The sequence below is a fragment of the Epinephelus fuscoguttatus genome, linkage group LG8 (assembly GCF_011397635.1).
Source record: "Epinephelus fuscoguttatus linkage group LG8, E.fuscoguttatus.final_Chr_v1".
Taxonomy (NCBI): domain Eukaryota; kingdom Metazoa; phylum Chordata; class Actinopteri; order Perciformes; family Serranidae; genus Epinephelus; species Epinephelus fuscoguttatus.
The window spans coordinates 35,278,091-35,295,031 of record NC_064759.1 but is presented as its reverse complement, the minus strand read 5'-3'; the positions used below and the strand labels follow the sequence as shown (position 1 = coordinate 35,295,031).

At 41.2% G+C, this 16,941-nt stretch overlaps 2 protein-coding genes across 45 annotated transcripts in view; both read right to left on the bottom strand.

Annotated features, from left to right (window-relative positions):
* Nucleotides 1-1,688: 1,688 nt before the first annotated feature.
* On the bottom strand, nucleotides 1,689-5,895 carry LOC125893506 (dendritic cell-specific transmembrane protein). The gene is made up of 5 exons (XM_049584220.1): nucleotides 5,880-5,895; nucleotides 4,197-4,293; nucleotides 2,388-3,435; nucleotides 1,965-2,297; nucleotides 1,689-1,882 (listed from the first exon to the last, which is right to left on the bottom strand). The coding sequence occupies exons 2-5, from the start codon at nucleotides 4,262-4,264 to the stop codon at nucleotides 1,823-1,825; spliced, it is 1,509 nt and encodes a 502-aa protein (XP_049440177.1). The 5' UTR covers nucleotides 4,265-4,293; nucleotides 5,880-5,895; the 3' UTR covers nucleotides 1,689-1,822.
* An 806-nt stretch (nucleotides 5,896-6,701) lies between these two features.
* rims2a (regulating synaptic membrane exocytosis 2a) overlaps nucleotides 6,702-16,941 on the bottom strand; it is a 162,284-nt gene continuing 152,044 nt past the window's right edge. For 43 of the 44 annotated variants that reach the window (XM_049584492.1, XM_049584497.1, XM_049584501.1 and 40 more), the window contains 5 exons: nucleotides 11,645-11,786; nucleotides 11,291-11,403; nucleotides 9,771-9,872; nucleotides 9,444-9,583; nucleotides 6,702-9,318 (listed from right to left, as the gene is read on the bottom strand). In XM_049584492.1, coding sequence (XP_049440449.1) covers nucleotides 9,115-9,318; nucleotides 9,444-9,583; nucleotides 9,771-9,872; nucleotides 11,291-11,403; nucleotides 11,645-11,786 — 701 coding nt within the window. In that variant the 3' untranslated portion in view covers nucleotides 6,702-9,114. Of the gene's footprint in view, nucleotides 9,319-9,443; nucleotides 9,584-9,770; nucleotides 9,873-11,290; nucleotides 11,404-11,644; nucleotides 11,787-14,562; nucleotides 15,814-16,941 lie in introns of those variants that run through there. The other variant, XM_049584524.1, reaches the window with a different exon arrangement.

Genomic DNA, 16,941 nt, shown 5'->3' with positions numbered 1-16,941 from the left:
ATTACTGTGGCATTGAACCTAAATATATATGGTATATCCTGCAGTGGATTATGGTCACAGTTTGGGCTTGCTCATCACAGAATACTGTTGTCTACCTTGTTATGTAATAATCGTGATGTAATGTCCATGACAAATAAAATGAAATTTCTAGTCACTGAGAGCTGATTGAAGCTGAACTAAATTGAATTATAACCTCTTCATTTATGGTCTGTGATTGGTTGGCTATTACTAATGTGAAAGTGTTCCATCTATAAACCATTCGCCATGGTTACCATTATTGTCAACTGGCAGAATGGCCAGTTATGTAACATGATGTAACTCAGTGAACTACTAAAGTATGCTGAATGACAATGCAGGTAGAGACAAGTAATGGGGCACAGTGTTCGAGCAACACGCATTTATTATTTTCATATTCCATGGAATATAAAAAGTACAAAGTAAGTAAGTACACACACACACACACACACACACACTGAAATGGTCACAAATATAAAAAATCAGAATGCACTAAGTCCTTCATTTGTTTATCAGTTCAGTCCAGTTGTAAAGTGCATAGTACTAGAAACCAGTCTCCCTTTAGCTGTACAAATTGTAAACAGGATATTGACACAATCCCGTGAAGATAGTGTAGTAGATTGTTTAAACTCTGTATGCTGTGCTGTATCTATTAGATTTCCATAATCAGCATAGATCAGAGTAAGAACAGCTCAGTGCTCTTGGGAAAAAGCATACTTGGTCTTTTTGGAGTTTAGAACAAGTTTGAAATCCAGTCAGACTGTAACCTGGAGGTCTGGTTTGTACTGTAGCACTGAAACCTCAGCACACTGCACTGCAAATTCAGAAAACACATGCAAACAGACACAAGAAAATGAAGAAACATCTTCATTAATCTGATGACACACATGCAGCATTAGAGGAAGCAGTGCAAGAAGCTCACAACACAACAGAAATGGCTTACAGCCAATAAAACAGGATGCACACAGCTGGGATACACTCGATGCTGCCATGGTTTGTGGCTAATGAAGTTATTAAAATTGACTCTCTGTTATGTGATCCCATGAATCAGATAATATGGAATATAATAATAAGGAAAAGGCTAATGCTAGGTTGAAAGCAGATATCTGCAATAATATCTAAATCATGTCATCACAATGTTGAAATAAGCACCAAAAAAAACCTTAATTTAGGCCATATTCCAGCACCGCTGATGGATAGCTGACTTCATTAATTTATGATCCGCAAATGAGCACTGCATGCCCTAGCCGTGTGCATCACTTTTCCCTTGGCAACAGTTTCTGTTATGAAGCTTCTCCCAGCACATTTTCTCAATGCTGTGAACATGTAGTCAACTTGAAGTTTTTGTGTTTCTTTATTTGCTTGTGTGGTGTCTATTTGCATGCATTCTCTAAACTTGCTGTACGTTAAGCTCTGAGGCACACCACAGGTTTGTGCTAGAGCTGATGGCACATAAAACATTATCATCAGCATGAAAAATGGTCATATATTATTGGTCATATAAATATCATTTATGTATAAATAGTAGAAGGCCTATTATTGATCCCTGTGGGACACTTTTATCAGCCATCTGGAGACATGTTTTAAAACCAACAGTTTGTACTCAAATTTGAATTGTATCTGAATCAGTGGTAAACAGACTCATCAAAAATAACGTAAAGCAGCTTATTTAACGGAATATTACAGTCAGTACTATTAAAAAGCCTTGAACAGATCCTAAAATAGTGCAGCACAATGCTGCAGTGTGTTTTCGTATGCTTTGTCATTCACAGAATAAAAAATTTATGTAGCAGAAAGAATAACTTCCTCACACGATACTTTGCGGATCCTCTTTGGGCCTGAAGAGCAGCGGGCACCAGAAATGCACCTGGAAAGAGAAGACAAATCAGCCTTATGCATTCTACACAGAGATTTACCAACTTAACTTTGTGATAAACAGTAATGCATACCTTAAAATAGAGTGATGTGGAGCTGCAGTTGTTTTTCTCCTTCCTCTTTTTTAATCTCTTCCTCAGAATTTTGGCGTGCAGGTATTGCACTCTCTGCTCCGCAGCGGTGGAGAAGAACTGCTCACAGACCATCAGCCTGAGCTGGGCCACTTTGGCAGCCATCAGAGCCATAATGAGCAGTGTGAGCAGGATGGCAGCCAAAGGGACGACAGAGTTATAGAGCAGCAGCTTGGGTTTAGGAAGACATTGCTTCTCAAATAGGGTCACAGAGTAGGAAAAGTCTTTTTGATGGGTTTCCTCACCAAATGGTATACCTATCAAAGTTGCAATCCCCTGAGAAGAAACATAAATGAATATTCAGTGGCTGTTTGAAAGGAACAAATACTGTAACATTAAAAACACATCTTTCACAAACATACTTACTTTGATGCTCATTAACAGCGGGACGTGGAATGGTTCCAGCTCTGATAGCTTTGTTGTTACAATATCAACAAAGCAGTACAATAAGGCATCCACAGTTATAAATATGACCCAAGATACAAAATGGGAGACAACTGGAATACCAAATTTCAGCATAGCTCTCCCCTCTCTGGTGGTGGGACGGGCGGAGGGGACAGCGGTGTACAGCTTTTCTTCCTCTGGTGTGAGTGGGAGGACGTGGGGCTTTCCTTCCGCCTTCTGCTTCTCGTCAAAGCGAACAAATCTGCTGCTCACAAACCTGTTTTGGTATTTCATGTCATTGCAGTATTTTTTTATGTGCAGCGCTATAAACATCATGAGCACGAGGAAGCTGATGGCAGGAAACATCTTATCGGTCACAGAGGAGACTGTACTCATAAGGTACTGCACATACTTCACAGTCTCGTTCAGCTGCTGCTCTGCTTCAGTGAGTTTCCCCTTCAGTTTTTCTGATTCCAGTCTGGGTGAAACCTTGAGTTTGGAGTCAAGGTTCACCACCCCCAAATCTGTAACCCCCTTGAGCATGTTCCCCAGCCACTTCAACAACTTGACGTAGTTACTGAACGGAGAGATGATGGCTGCTTTCTTGGCCTTCAGATTGCAAATCATACTCCCGACCAGGCCTGTGAGGTTCTCCAAGGTGTTGCGGATATTTCTAAGAACTACTAAACTGGTCCCAGCGGTGAGGAGCAGGTTCCGACTCTTCTTCATGAAAATTGAGATCACAAATAGTGTCCCTAAGCACCTTACTCTTTTTGATAGGAAGAGGGCAACTGTGAGTAGTGTCCCAAAGCAGGCAGCAATCCCTCCAGCCACTGCTAGCTCATAGTTCAGGGTGAAGAGGAGGTACAGGAGGAGCAGGGAGCTCAGCAGGAGGCTAGAGAAGCTACAGGTGAAGAGGAGGATGAGAGTTCTTTGAAAGCCATCCTTTTTTCCAGTTGTGAAAACATCCACAGCCACATAACCGATATCCTCGAGGCTCTGTCTTATTGCAATCCATGAGAGCAGCATTCTGGAACAATAAAATCACAAAGCAGTGTACAAACTTGGTGTGTGGAGCTTGACATCTATTCTTATGCATGCAGTTTGCATTCCTCTTAAATACAGCTAAAACAGGAACTCTTCTGTCCCCTCAAACCTCAGTCATCTGTCATCTCTCAGTCATCCCTATTTTTTAACCAAAAGCAGAAGCAAACATACATGGCCTGATTCTGACAGTGTGTGAGAACTTTTGTCTTGTATTGAGGACTGTAAGCCTGTATGCCACTAATGTATGAATTAATTCAGATTACTGTTGCATGCACCTGAAGACATACAGTAAACTTAATAAAAAGCTCTTACAAAACCTTTTTTAAGTGACAGTAGAGAAGACGCCTCTTCACAGCAGTACGTAAACAGGATTTCCGAGAACAAATTGGTAACACTTTATGGTTTTACAATAAGGTACACGAAAAATGAGAAGTTACTAAGGAACTAATGAGGAAGGAATGAGTTACTTACCATTAGTTAATGATCAGTTCTTGAGTTACTCCCAATCAAATGTCATACAGTAGCTAATCCTTAGTTAATAATTAGTTAATTGATAATGACTGAGGGAACTACTTGTTTTTTGTGTACCTTACTGTAAAGTGTTACCCAAAATTCTAATTCAGTCAAGAACACTTTAGTCAAAGAAAACTTTTCTGTTCTGGGCCCCCCTACCGTTCCTCAGGCCTACGGAGAAAGCCTCTTCCACGAGTCTACGTGGAAAGCGATAAGACAGAGACAACACACCTGTCTGCCCTTCCATGTGCAAATGAGGAAAGCCTGAAGCAGAGAGGGAAACCTCCCTGCCCCTCCATGCGCTGACATGGAAAGCCGCAAAGACCCCCTGGGAACAGAGCAGAGCCAGCATCAATGACAAACAGAGATGACATTGGGTGCGGTTACATGATGGCTTCTCATTCAGAATGAAATAAATCTGAATGACATCATTTGGAATTAAAGTCTTTCCAGTTAGTTTACATGGGAACGATTCATTCCGAATGAGGGTTTACACGGGAGATCAGTTTAATCGCCTTTTAATCACCTGTATTTGGGTCCGCGCAAGGTTTGGGGCAGGGAAGGCTTCTGATTGGATAGGGGGCGGGGCGGATGTTACGTGTTTACATTTACCGGAAGAAAACACTGTAGTCCTCGTTCCAGATAACAAGATGCTTGACGCCACCGTTCTCAGTGGCTTTTTTGGGCTTGTTTTGCTTATATTCTTGAAGCAGTAGTATGACAACAACCTTGTTCTGCTAATGCTTCGTCTGTTGAGGAGGAGAATCGAAGTAGAAGGTCGAAGAAGGGAAATAGAAGACTGTGTTGTGGTAAATGGAAACCGGTGAGTGCAACGAGTCGAACTGCTCTATCTCAGCCTGTTGCTATGCACCCTATATACGTCATCGCGCCAGAAGGGCAAGGAAACAAGCATGCGCAGAAAGACTGGAATGAACTTTAAGAGGAATGAGTGTATACAAGTGCGAGAAATTCTTTCAGTCAAAATTAGAAACGGAATATTCCAGCCCCTTACATCAGATTGAATTTTCAATCACATTGGCCATTTTCATTCTGAATTAGGTGTTTACAAGATCACTTTTAATAGCAATGAGCTTTCATTCAGAATGAAAAGGGAATTAAACTGTCCATGTAAACGTACTCATTGATAAGTCAGAAACAGCATGAAAAGGAGGAGTGGGGTGGAGGCTGGTTGCAAAGCGGCTTGCAGAGGAAGCAGCAACAGTAGGTAGGCCAAAGCAGTTTAAATACGGCACCCTGAATGAGATTCGCCAATTGGTTTCATAGAAAGGAATCATGTCATCTATCAGCTGACTCCCTTCCGTCATTCAGCTGCTCCATCAGTTGATTGACTGTTTGAGATCAGCTGATGTAGCTTGGATGTGAGCTGAGCTTGACATTGTGTCCTGCCTGAACTAACACTATGCTTAATTTTTCAGGAGCTTTGTAATTTGCCACAATTGCAACACAACTCACCTAATCTACTATATGCCAAACACTAATAGGTGCTTGTTATTAGCCATGCTGCTAACTGCATGGCTTTAAGGATGGAAATGACTTATAATTACTTATAATTACTGGTTTTGCCCTGAATGAGCACCATCATCAGGTCAACATTTCAATGTGTTTAGTTCTTTGGTTTGTAGTGACATTCCCATCAGCAGTGGCTGTTCCTTGTGTGAAGTGCTATTTGGCGCATATAGGCATGCCAACACACGAAGCCACCATATGTAAATTGTAAATTATACACCTGCTTAACATCGGTATGGTAGCATTGTGATGTTAGCATGCTAATGTTAGCATTTAGCTCAAAGCAAGCCTGACTGGAGAGTCTTTGACCACGGTTGTCATACAGAAGTGATTAAAAAGTTAATTAAAAAGTGAATTTAAACAACAAACAAAAATGTCTTTACTCACAAAAGTGAATCCTTTGCATATGTGGCCAGCTAGCAGACCTCTCTGTTCCATTCATTCCTGGGTTTGGCCTTAATGGTCATATCAGGTTATGAGCTAACAAGCTTAGCCAGCTGGCAACAGTACATGCTTGTATTGTTTGAATGTGGAAGGTGGAAGGAAGCTCAGCTAGTCTGTCTTTGAACCAAGTTACTCTGCCTTTGAAACAAGAAAGGTAGGTCTACGCTGAATGCTATCATGATCAATTCTTATCTTATTTATTGCTGGCTTTTTCAGAAGATGTAATATTAATGTTACACAACAATCAGCCAAGCTGACTGTATTCATTAAATATTTTCTGTTGGATAAATGGAGCTATCAAACTTGCCCACCTGAGATAAATTCATGAAGATAACTGTATCATAATTTGAACATGCTAGGCTACAGTTGGTTGCATAGTGTCTAAAGAATATGACCCTGGTGATTCTTTAGGGTCTACAGATTTACAACATACATCTGGTATAACATGGAGCAATTTAGTTGATGTGGAAATTGCCCTGGTGTGGGAGACAAAAGATTACATTATGAGAATTGCGGATCCAGGGTTTTTAGAGCTTGACCTATAAAGACAGTTAGGATTTTTTAATCTCTGCTATATTGATATTGACTATTATTTTATAGCTGCGACCAGGATAGTTTAGTGAGGATACTTTGACAGGGAGCCAGGGATCAAACCACAGATTTTCCAATACAGAACAGTACCATACATATTTTTTCTGCAGTTTCTGTATGAAGCATGTTGTGTATGTATGTGTTAATCTTATCACCCAACACGTAGCATCAGTGTAATATCAATTTTTTATTTTTTAATTTGAAAAATAACTTACATAAATCTCTGTACTCAACCATACTTAACCAAGACATAGCCTTGGCATTAACACATTGCACCAAAAAGAGAAAATTAAAAGGCATTCAAAAGGATAAATAACATATGTCTTTGTCATCATGTGAGGCATTTTTCCTGTTCCAAAAGAGTCTATCAATCTATTCATGGTAGCTTGTTTATTCAAATTCTGACATCTAAAGGTATGTACAATGAAAATCAAAATGAAAATATATACTGTGGCTTGTTAAAGCGAAAGGTTTTCTTGGACATTAAAACGCGTTATCGTCATATGGAAAAGGAATAATGCCTCAGTTCAATTTCATTCAGACATACTGCAACTATAAGATTCATATACCTCCCAGACATGAGAAGTATTTATAATTACTAAAAATAGAAAATAAAAAATAAACTGGTCTTGGCTTTTAAATAAAACTAACAAAAATATAGTAAATTAATTTCATTTTCATTAAAACAAGAAAAAAACATTTTCTGTGGCAATATCCCTTATTTGAACTTGTGATTAGCTCATCTTCACAAACAGTGCCTGTAAAATTGAACCACAGCAACATACATCTCTTGCATGTTTGCTGCCTCTTGATTAGGTATAGACCTCTTGCTGTACCAATACAGATTATTTTTGCATGTTCGTCAACAATACTGAAATAAAATACACTTGCAATCACAACTGTTTTGTCAACCTCCATTAAATATAAAATATTTTCCTTGTCACTTTTTTTCTCAAAAACCTGAAAGAAAATATGACTTTGGGGGTGGAATGTTTTTTGATAAAACTTCAATAAGTGGCCGCAGAAGACCAAGAACTAATTTGTTGTAGAGTTCAATTTAAGGTGAGGGAGAAAAGTAATGAAGTTGACATGCACTGTACAAGAAACTGCAAAAATTCCAAATATCATCTTTATCAAAACATGCTGAGTTACTGTAAGGTGTGCCCAAGCCATGTTGCAGAAAATCCTTTTCAACATGCTTGTTAAACAAATCAAATCCAAAATAAAATACATACTGAAACAATACAGAACTGTAAATGAACCAACAGTCCTAAAATCTGGACAATATCAGGGGACTGAACAATGGTAGCAATGAATAGTACAATGAGAAGTACCCTGGGACAAGGAAGAAAAAGAGAAACATGTACAATTTGCACATAATGTTTATCTTTATAAGGCGTGAGCCTTTTACAATGAAATAAATCATTTACATTTATTTTCATTATCACTTTTTGTCACATAAACATTTTCTGTTAAATAGCTCCAAAAGTTTCCTTTAAGTTTCCCTTATCTGCATGTCTGCAAAACACAGACTCATGAATGGTCTAAAGAATGATAAACAATGTCTTTTTTTTTTTTATCACGATGTTGCATTCACTCCCCTTGAAAACCATGCACTAGTGAAATTTATCTTTAAAAATAATATAAATTGTTGAAAATGGCTGATCTGTTTTATTTCTTTTTCTTCATCTTTTTTTGCAAGTTGCAGCCTCAAGAAAATAATTTTCTTTTTCTTTTTTTAATTCAGCTAAATTTGTGTCCATGCAAATGAACTAAAAAGGAAAAAAAATATTTTTTTCTCATTTAATTTTCATACAATATATCAACAGAGAAAGAATGATGGTAGATTGTACATTTTTTTCATGGGGTTTGGATCGTTACTCTTTATTCTGGAGTGTTGATGGTAGCCACTTCAATATTGCCTCTGATTAACTTTGAAGTCTTTCTTGTGATTTAGCGGTACGGTTTGATTCAGTACATAAACCTAGAGTATGCGGGACATTTCTTTTGGGGTTTGGGGGAGTGTGGATACAAGCTGGGACACACCTCACCCAAAGCGATGGTCTCCAAAACTCCATCTACACAGCTAGGTCTGTTGGCGTGGCGTGACCAAGCATCTGGTTAGAAACACTGTCACCCCCTTCAGATACAAGTACATTGACATTAAAAGAAAAAAAAGAAAAAAACAAATGAAAACAAAAAAAGAAAAAAAAAGAAAGCAAAAACATTTATTTTTAATTCGAAAAGGGCTCCTGTAGAACTCATTTAGCGGTTCCCAGTACTGACCCCCATGGCTTCGAATTGGATGAAAACCTGGAACTGACGGATTCCTCGTGCTAAGGAGTTCATTCCAGCTTCCTCCAAACAACAACAACAACACCCGGCAATCCCGGCCGCCAGGCGCTTGCAACACGCTTCGCCACGTGCACAATGTGCGCGACGTTTTTGCTCAAAACACAGGATCACGTTTTTTGCACCCCTAGAAACAGGCTCAGAAGACACAACATCAAGCATGCAGTGTAACCGGGGGGCGTGACCTGTAATCGCAACACTGGCTGCTACAACAACGCTATCAGTCCACACGCTGCTATGATCGAGAGAAACTGTCCAGTGAGGATTGGGAAGCTCTTCTTGTCAGTGGGGCCAGAGTAGGGTCCACCAATGAGGAAGGAGGAAAGAGCTTAAACCAGCCAATCACCATGTTGGACAGGTCCAGCTCGTCTAACAGTATCTGAACTGCTCCCATGAATGATTTATGGTCCATACGTCCATAGTCGCCCCAAACGATGACCTGCGAAGAAGAACACAGAAAAAGAAATGACTCAAAAGGATGAAACAAGTTTAAACAGTGAAAAATTAAGTTTCAGTGAGGCTGATTCAGAGTTTCTACTCTCATTCCTGTGAGACCTTTCTTACCTGTAAAACCTTCCCTCCTGGACTCTCTTCAAACGGCAGTTGCTGCTGGTAAAGAGGATCCAAGGTTTTTCTTGCTACTTTTGTTTTCTTTTTGGCTATGCAGACTCCGTTTTCCAAAAGGTAGACCTTTACATATGGTGCTGAGAAGATAGTAGAGGAGTAAAGAGGAGAGTCAAGAAAATGTTACAACATGCACGACCTCTTAGTCTACTCCCACAGCCCTGAAGAAACATGCTATTTCATTCATTATATAACAACATTTACACTGGATTTCTGAGATAAGTGCTTAATTGGCTGCGACAATGACAGTGTGAGAGCTTAAATTACCTGGCAGTGCCTTGGAACCTGGTTTTCCCACAAGGCCACGGGCTCTGATGACCTCCACCTCCAGTGCTCCTTTCTTTTCCACCATACCGATCTGGATGTCACCTGAATAAAAAAAAAACTTTTAGCACACTACTGCATGCCTTACAAGATTATTAAAGGAATACTGCTCCCCACTGTATGTCATTTACTGGCCCCTTGTTTTGCTGAATTCGAGCTGCTGGTCGACTGCTGCCTCGAAGTTTGTGTCATTGTGTGGATTTGGTGTTTTAAAGAGTTAGTTCAGATTCACGCAAGTCACACAATAAAACAAATTATTGATTGAGGCAGTAGCAGAACAGCAGCTCCCATGTTCAGCGAAGTAAAATTACTTTTTTTTAAGGGAGGCTGGCTTTGAAGAGAGTATATAAGCTTAACTTTCAGTTCAGTTCCCTGTCATAAAGGGCTGTTTGTTTGGGAAGTACTCAGCATACGACTGGATAAATGAGACTTGGATTATACTGCACAAGCTGTGTGAAAGTTTGTGGCTAGAAGTCTTGATATAGTTTGGCTATTGTTCAATGCAGCCACCTGTGACTTCATCAAAAAAATTTTTTCATTTTTGGATTCTTTGTTCTTTGTTCATGTGAGAAAAGTGTTTTCTTCACAAATTCAATGTGACAGGGCAGAGTCCTGCACTGGGTCGGGTACCCGCAAAAACAGCTGATTTGCAGGTGGTTTTTGAAAAAATATTTTTTCCTGGGTTCGGATCTGGGTGGGAAAAATAACATGCGGGTCGGATCACGGGCTTTAGATAAACACATCGGTCATTAGTTTGGTAAACTACAGATAACTATCTTGGTCATTATTTACTCTCTGAGGATCGCCTCTGCTATTTCGCAACGGTCATTGGTTCAGCTGTTTACACGCGTTTCACCATCTAATAACACAATTTGTGTTTGGACAACAGAATCAACATGGCTGCCACTGTCTAACAAGCGCCACTTCCAAAACAGTAAATAATTATTTAGGTATTTGAGAAATAACTGGATAAAACGTACAACTATCACTTTATAATGTTTCTGAAGTAATGTTTCCCTGATGGATTACTTCTCTCCTCGATGGATTCTAAAAACACGTGACGGTTGATGATGGAGCTGAAGTCAGGTTTTTATTGTGAGAGCTGCTTCGTTCAGGTCGTTGTTTACTTAGTGGCACCTTAACTGTGGCGATATGCTGTTCAGTATTCAGCCCAGACCCAAAATGATTACTTTAAATCCGGGTTACGGGTCGGGCTGCGGGTCGTGTTTCAACGGGTCGGACCGGGTTGCGGTACTAATTGGCCTGATGCGCGGGTTTGCGGTTCGGGTGCGGGTTTGTGCGTTGCCGAGTCGGGTCGGGGCAGATCTTGAAAACTGAACCCGTGCAGGACTCTGTGACAGGGTGAGTAGTTGATATACAAATGGTCATTTCTACACGCAAAGAGCTATTCCAAGGATTACCATACTACCATATAAACGTGCTGAAGAGATTCTTGTTCTCACCCATAGGTGGAGTAGCCAACGTCTGTCGTCCAACCAGCTGAGCAGGGCCGAGACCATCCAGAAAGTCACTGAACTGGGCATCTGAGGAGAGCCTCACACCAGGGAAGATGAGACTGAAAAAGAGAAAGGCACAGTGGTTACTACGGAGATGAAAAGACCAGTTTTGTTGATAAAAGACACCACTGTAGTTGAGCTAATGGCTGTAGCCAATTACATGTCATGAGGATTACCAAGAGTGAAGATGTGAGTAATCAAATCAAGTTTTGAATTATTCGCTGTGTATATACAAGCTGCTCCCAGTAAAATATACACACAGGAGCTTTTTGACTGTTCTAAGAATCTGAGTCTTCTTACTTTCCCTCGGAGCTGTAGCTGTTCATGCTGCCGTCTGTGGACTCCCGGCTGGCCTGCCGAGTCATCCTGCTCCTCATCTCCACCGCCAGGCCTGTTTCTGTACTTCTCTGGATCGTGCTACGTAACTTCTTACCTCCCGCTTCTGCACGCAGAATGACACACGCAAAGAAAGAGAGAGGGAGAGAAAGAGTGACAGAGCTCGTCAATCCATGACTTTGCATCATTTTGTGACTCATACAGCGAGTTGCACTCACATGGATTATTTCTGACATTCCTGCTCTTTCATCTGAAAAACTGTTCCAGAGGGAAAACAAAACACAAAGACTACTCTGTGAATGGAAATCAATCTGTGTACCACAACGTGAGCATGGTTTATTCTGGGAAAGAACATGGCAATTTCACTGTGACAATCGGACAAGGGCACTCATTCAACGAGTGCAACAGAATCACGGCTCTTTGTGTATCTGTTGAACAGAGCAACGTGTGCAGCCCTCCTCTGCGCTGTGCTAGTGACTGCCTTCGGCGGTCTTGTGGGAGCCGTAGTGACTCCATGCTCCACCCATAAACATCTAGCGTCTGCCCCCCATCCTAGCTGATCCAAGACGACAGCTGACTCCAACCATTAGCCCTGCTGCTGCTCATCTCTACCCTGCCTTCCTGCGTGTGGGGCCACGTGGCTGCGCGTGTGGCAGACATACACACTGTACCTACACAAAAGTATGAATGCTCCACCACTATAGACACACGCCTGGCAACAAGCGCACACACACACACACACACACACACACACACAACTACACAAGCTATTTTTCATTTTAATACCCGTTAAGAGAAAGACTGGCATTTTCTCCATAAATCATCATACAGCAATCATGCTTAGGAGCTTAAAATGAAATCAGACACATTAATCACAGTATATTAGTATTAGATACTTCACTTGATATTTAGCCATTTAGCTCTGTTAAACTGGTATGTTAGTACCTGGAATATATCAATGATCTCTAACCTTAAACATGAAATAGAGCATCGTGATGATCTACAGTAAGACTAATTTTACAACTTAACGAAGTATTATTGCACCTATTATAGTTATATAATTTCTTTTTTCGTATGTGCAAATGAAAAATGAGGGCATCATGTTATTTCCCAGAGGCCACATCATCACTGCAAAGCCAGAAGAAAGTAATAACACAGAGTTGCCGTCACTCCACCGTTTGCAGCCCCCAGGTGTAAAGTCTGGACAAACAGGGGCTATCCATAGACCTTATGCAATTTTCACTTAATCATTTCCCATGAAAATGATGGATGAATCACATCTAGACTACAGCATTCCTAATCCAGCATCATCACTGGCCCGCTGTCTTCACTCTCCTCCTCTCTCCTTCCTTGTCACGTCAGAGACGTGGCTGAGGAGAGAGATGAACCTGAGCCTATCTAACACACACACACACACGCAGGAATAAACAGACGTGAAGCCTTTCAGCCTTGAAATCTCGGTTATTCAGCTGCCGCCTCCTCTTCCTGCTCTTCACACTTTACAATAGGAGATGAAGCCACAGAGGTCGTCTCTGACGTCTGTAGCAAACTGCTGCTCAAAGACCTCTGACAATCAGTGGCCAGCCGGATGTTATCAATGAACACTGAAAACGCAGCCAGCAAGAGAAATCTGATTTCCTGCTGCGCTGCACAAATTACGAGATGCACGTTGTCATTTATACTGCTGATTAAAATCACAGGTACACAGCCCATACTGTGATATGGGTGATCTTGCATCGACTAAAGACTGCTGATTTTTTTCTCACTGCAAATTATAATGAATTGATCAATTAACACACTGTGGTATAGACTCCAAAATTCCCATACAAACATTTCACATACTTATATTATGGCCCAAAATACACCTATAGCTGCATTTAACATGGTGGCAGATGAGGTAAATGTGCCAAAGACGGGTGTATTATCAACACAGATAGGAGGGTGTGCAGCCAAGCACTTTTGTAAAGTATCTGGCAACATGAAGCAGCAGGGGCCTAAAAGTCAGACAAGCTGGCTTGTCACCAGAAGGTCACTGCCCTCAAATCTGAGCCCTGCCAGACAGGAAAAGACAATGACTATTCGAGCTGCTTGGTAGCCAACAGTGGGAGTGTGAGGACATATGTGAGTGAAGCTGTAGCTAAAATAAAGCTGGCATGGTCAGGCAAAAAAAAAAAAAAGAGAGAGATAAGTATAAAAGAATAAATGTCCTGCATTGCAAATCCATGACCTATTCTATTTCTCTGTGAATAAATCCCCCTGTCACTAGAATAGCAAATGATAGAAGCATCATGAGAGGCACAAATATAAACATACAGTAGGCGTCATCACTACTGTTCAGGAAGCAACAGTCATAGAGCATGTTGTATTCTTAAGCTAAATAAACACTACCGCCCACAAGATATTAAACAATGATTCAGTCTAGCTACTTAATCCTTTGTTTTTATTCAGTCAGATTTAAAATCATCAAGGGGAAAGGAGATATTGACTAGCATGAATGGAGTATGTCAGCTGACTGGTTCCTATAACCATTCATGCTAACACCACCACCGGCAGCAGTAGCAACAGAAGCAGTTTGTATATTTCACAACAAACTGCTGGCCTGAATGATAAAGGCATAGATATTAACTTTTAATTCATGATGTTGCACATAGTACACACAGCACAAACCACACATTATTATCCTAACTGAAGTACACTCTCATCTTAATTAAACTAATTACATCTCTCAGCCTGCCCCAGCTCTCCCTATGATCAATACCTCTGCATCTTCCCACTAATCCTAAATCCATCTTCTCCCTGTCTGCCACCCCTCAGTTTAAACAGCTCTGCTGCGCCCCCAGTCAGCAACCACTGCTGGGACATTACCCCAGATGTCATCTTACCTCCGTCCTCCTCATCGAAGGAGTTCATGCAGGGGAAATAGACAGCCAGTGCTTCAAATGATGCAGACAGGCTCATCTTGCTCTGGGAGCGCTGGATCCGCATCCCAGGAGCCGCAGCAGAGGTATCGTGCCCCTGCCTGCCCATGGTGACCAGTGGCCGTCCTTCTCAATGCGGTGAATCAAATGCACTAGACGTCAGCTTTGCCTTTTCTAGCTGATCCTACTGGTAAAGGTTTTGAAATCAATTCAAATCTAATCTGTTTGATAAATTCTTAAGTCCAGTAGTAGGAGACTCTATGTCGTAGGAGACTGGGTCTGTGCTATCATCTAGTCTGTCCTTAAATGCTCTGCAGAATGCATCTTAGGGAGAGCTTCAGATAAATGTTGCTTCAGTAGCTGAGTCTTGTGCTGTCTGGGTCTGACGCTCCTACTGCACCTCTTTCTTCGGGGGGGAGGGGAGAGAGCTGCATCGCGCGCCACCAATCAGAGAGCCAGGCTGCTCAGGCGCACCTCGGCTGGCTCTGCGGGTGAACAAGCTCTACCCAGAGATACTGAGCCCTCCCTCCCCACTTCGTTTCTCACCAATTTTTTTAACCTCTCCTTTTATCATTTGCTTTCTCCTTTTCATCCTTCTGCTTGCTGCGTTGGTTCTTTTGTGCTAGTCACCACTGTTATTTCTTTCTCTCCATCCCCTGTCCCACCATCCCTCCCTCTCCCCATCTTATCCACAAAGGCTGTGAAAACAAGCTGTCATTAGGTCTGCCAACAGCCCTGCTCCACGGTGAGAGGGCCTCAGCCACATGGCGGACACTCAAAGCTCACGTGCCAAACTGTGCTAGTTTATTTTTCTGTCATTTTTAACCACCATAACACAGCTGTGCTGTGTGCATTCAGAGAAATTCACTTTGCTTTTGCAGATTGTTTACACAGTTGCTGAGAGTGTGAAGTGGACAATCATATTCACATATGAAGACTTCATCCGTCTTCTCTCCACAACCCCTGTGACATAAGATATGTTGTGTTACAAGAACTTTGTTTTCCCCTGATTAATCATAAACCATACTTTCAAACAATCAGACAACTCTTTGTTTGAATTAGAGTCAAACTTCTTTAAACATGAACCCTTTTCAGTCCATTTCTACTATTTGTGGACACCCAAGGTCAGCCTATTTTAAACAGTCCAGAGCAGAAAGCTACAACAGTGGTGCTGAGAGAAAAGAATTCTTCACAGGTGGTCCCTCAAATACTGATAAATCTGCTACTGGCATAGGGTGTGAGTAACACATAAAGCAAATGTATAGCTTTAAACTAAACTTCAGCCCCTCTATCCACTGTAACTACTGCAGCTTGTTAAAAAATGAAGTGAAACTGTGCTGCTTTGACACATTGCCAGAGAACCAACTGTGGTGCTTTTGTTCTGAACATGTGTCTGGCAGAATAGGCACAGTACAGGACAATTATGGTCCTTCTCTGCATCATCATAAATATAGCAAGCTCCCTGTGGTGTTATAGCCGAGGCAAAAGTTCCACCCTAAGAGACACTGCAACCTACTTCCACGAAGAAGCCTCTTAATGCATGGTGTCCCTTTGCAGGTTTCATCTAGGTCAGCACAGTCAAAAACAACACTTCACATTTGCAGCTAGGGGGAAACTGGACAAACACACACAGTTACAACACAAACAATTGGGTCATTTCTATAATGGGTCCTATAACAGTCTTTCTTTATGAAAGGATATCATTAAGGGTTCCTGCTAACTCAGACAGTCACGTTGACCTACAGATTGTCTAGATTTTACTGGATCAAAGACAAGGCTCATTTAAAGAAGTTGAGAGAATGATGTATGTTTTGTAAGTTATAGCGATACTTGCAGTGTGGCTCTAGGGCTGGCAGAGTCATTGTGTTGCTCTCACCAGACTGAAACATCTCGACAAGTATTGGTTGGATTGCCATGGCATTTTGCACAGTCAGTCATGGCCCCTCAGAGGATGAAGGTAAGTGACTTTGGAGATCCTGTGACCTTTGTTGTAGCACCATCAGATTGACATTGTTGAGTTTTAGTGACATGTCTTTACGACTACTGGGTAAAATGTGGATATTCATGGACCCCAGAGAATGAATCCCAATAACTCTGGCAATCTGTCAGATGGGTTTCCAAAATATTTGGTACCCATATTCACGTTTCCCTCTAGGATGAATTGTAATAATTTTGTTGAGCCCTTAACTTTTTATCCAGAGCCATCATCTGTTCAAAATTTGAATTTATTTGTCCAGTACTTGGTGGTACTTGACCAAGAACTGCAAACCCAATTCCTGTTATCCTCTCCTCTACTGTGTGTTAAGTGCTAATTGGTAAATTTCTGCACTGTCATTGTGAATG

Excerpts from the sequence above, each read along its gene's own strand:
- LOC125893506 (XM_049584220.1), bottom strand. The coding sequence starts at position 4,264 with ATGGAGGGGCAGGGAGGTTTCCCTCTCTGCTTCAGGCTTTCCTCATTT. Across the intron at positions 3,436-4,196 it reads GCACATGGAAGGGCAGACAG|AATGCTGCTCTCATGGATTG; the intron begins GTGTGTTGTCTC and ends TTATTGTTCCAG. Across the intron at positions 2,298-2,387 it reads CGCTGTTAATGAGCATCAAA|GGGATTGCAACTTTGATAGG; the intron begins GTAAGTATGTTT and ends GTTTCTTCTCAG.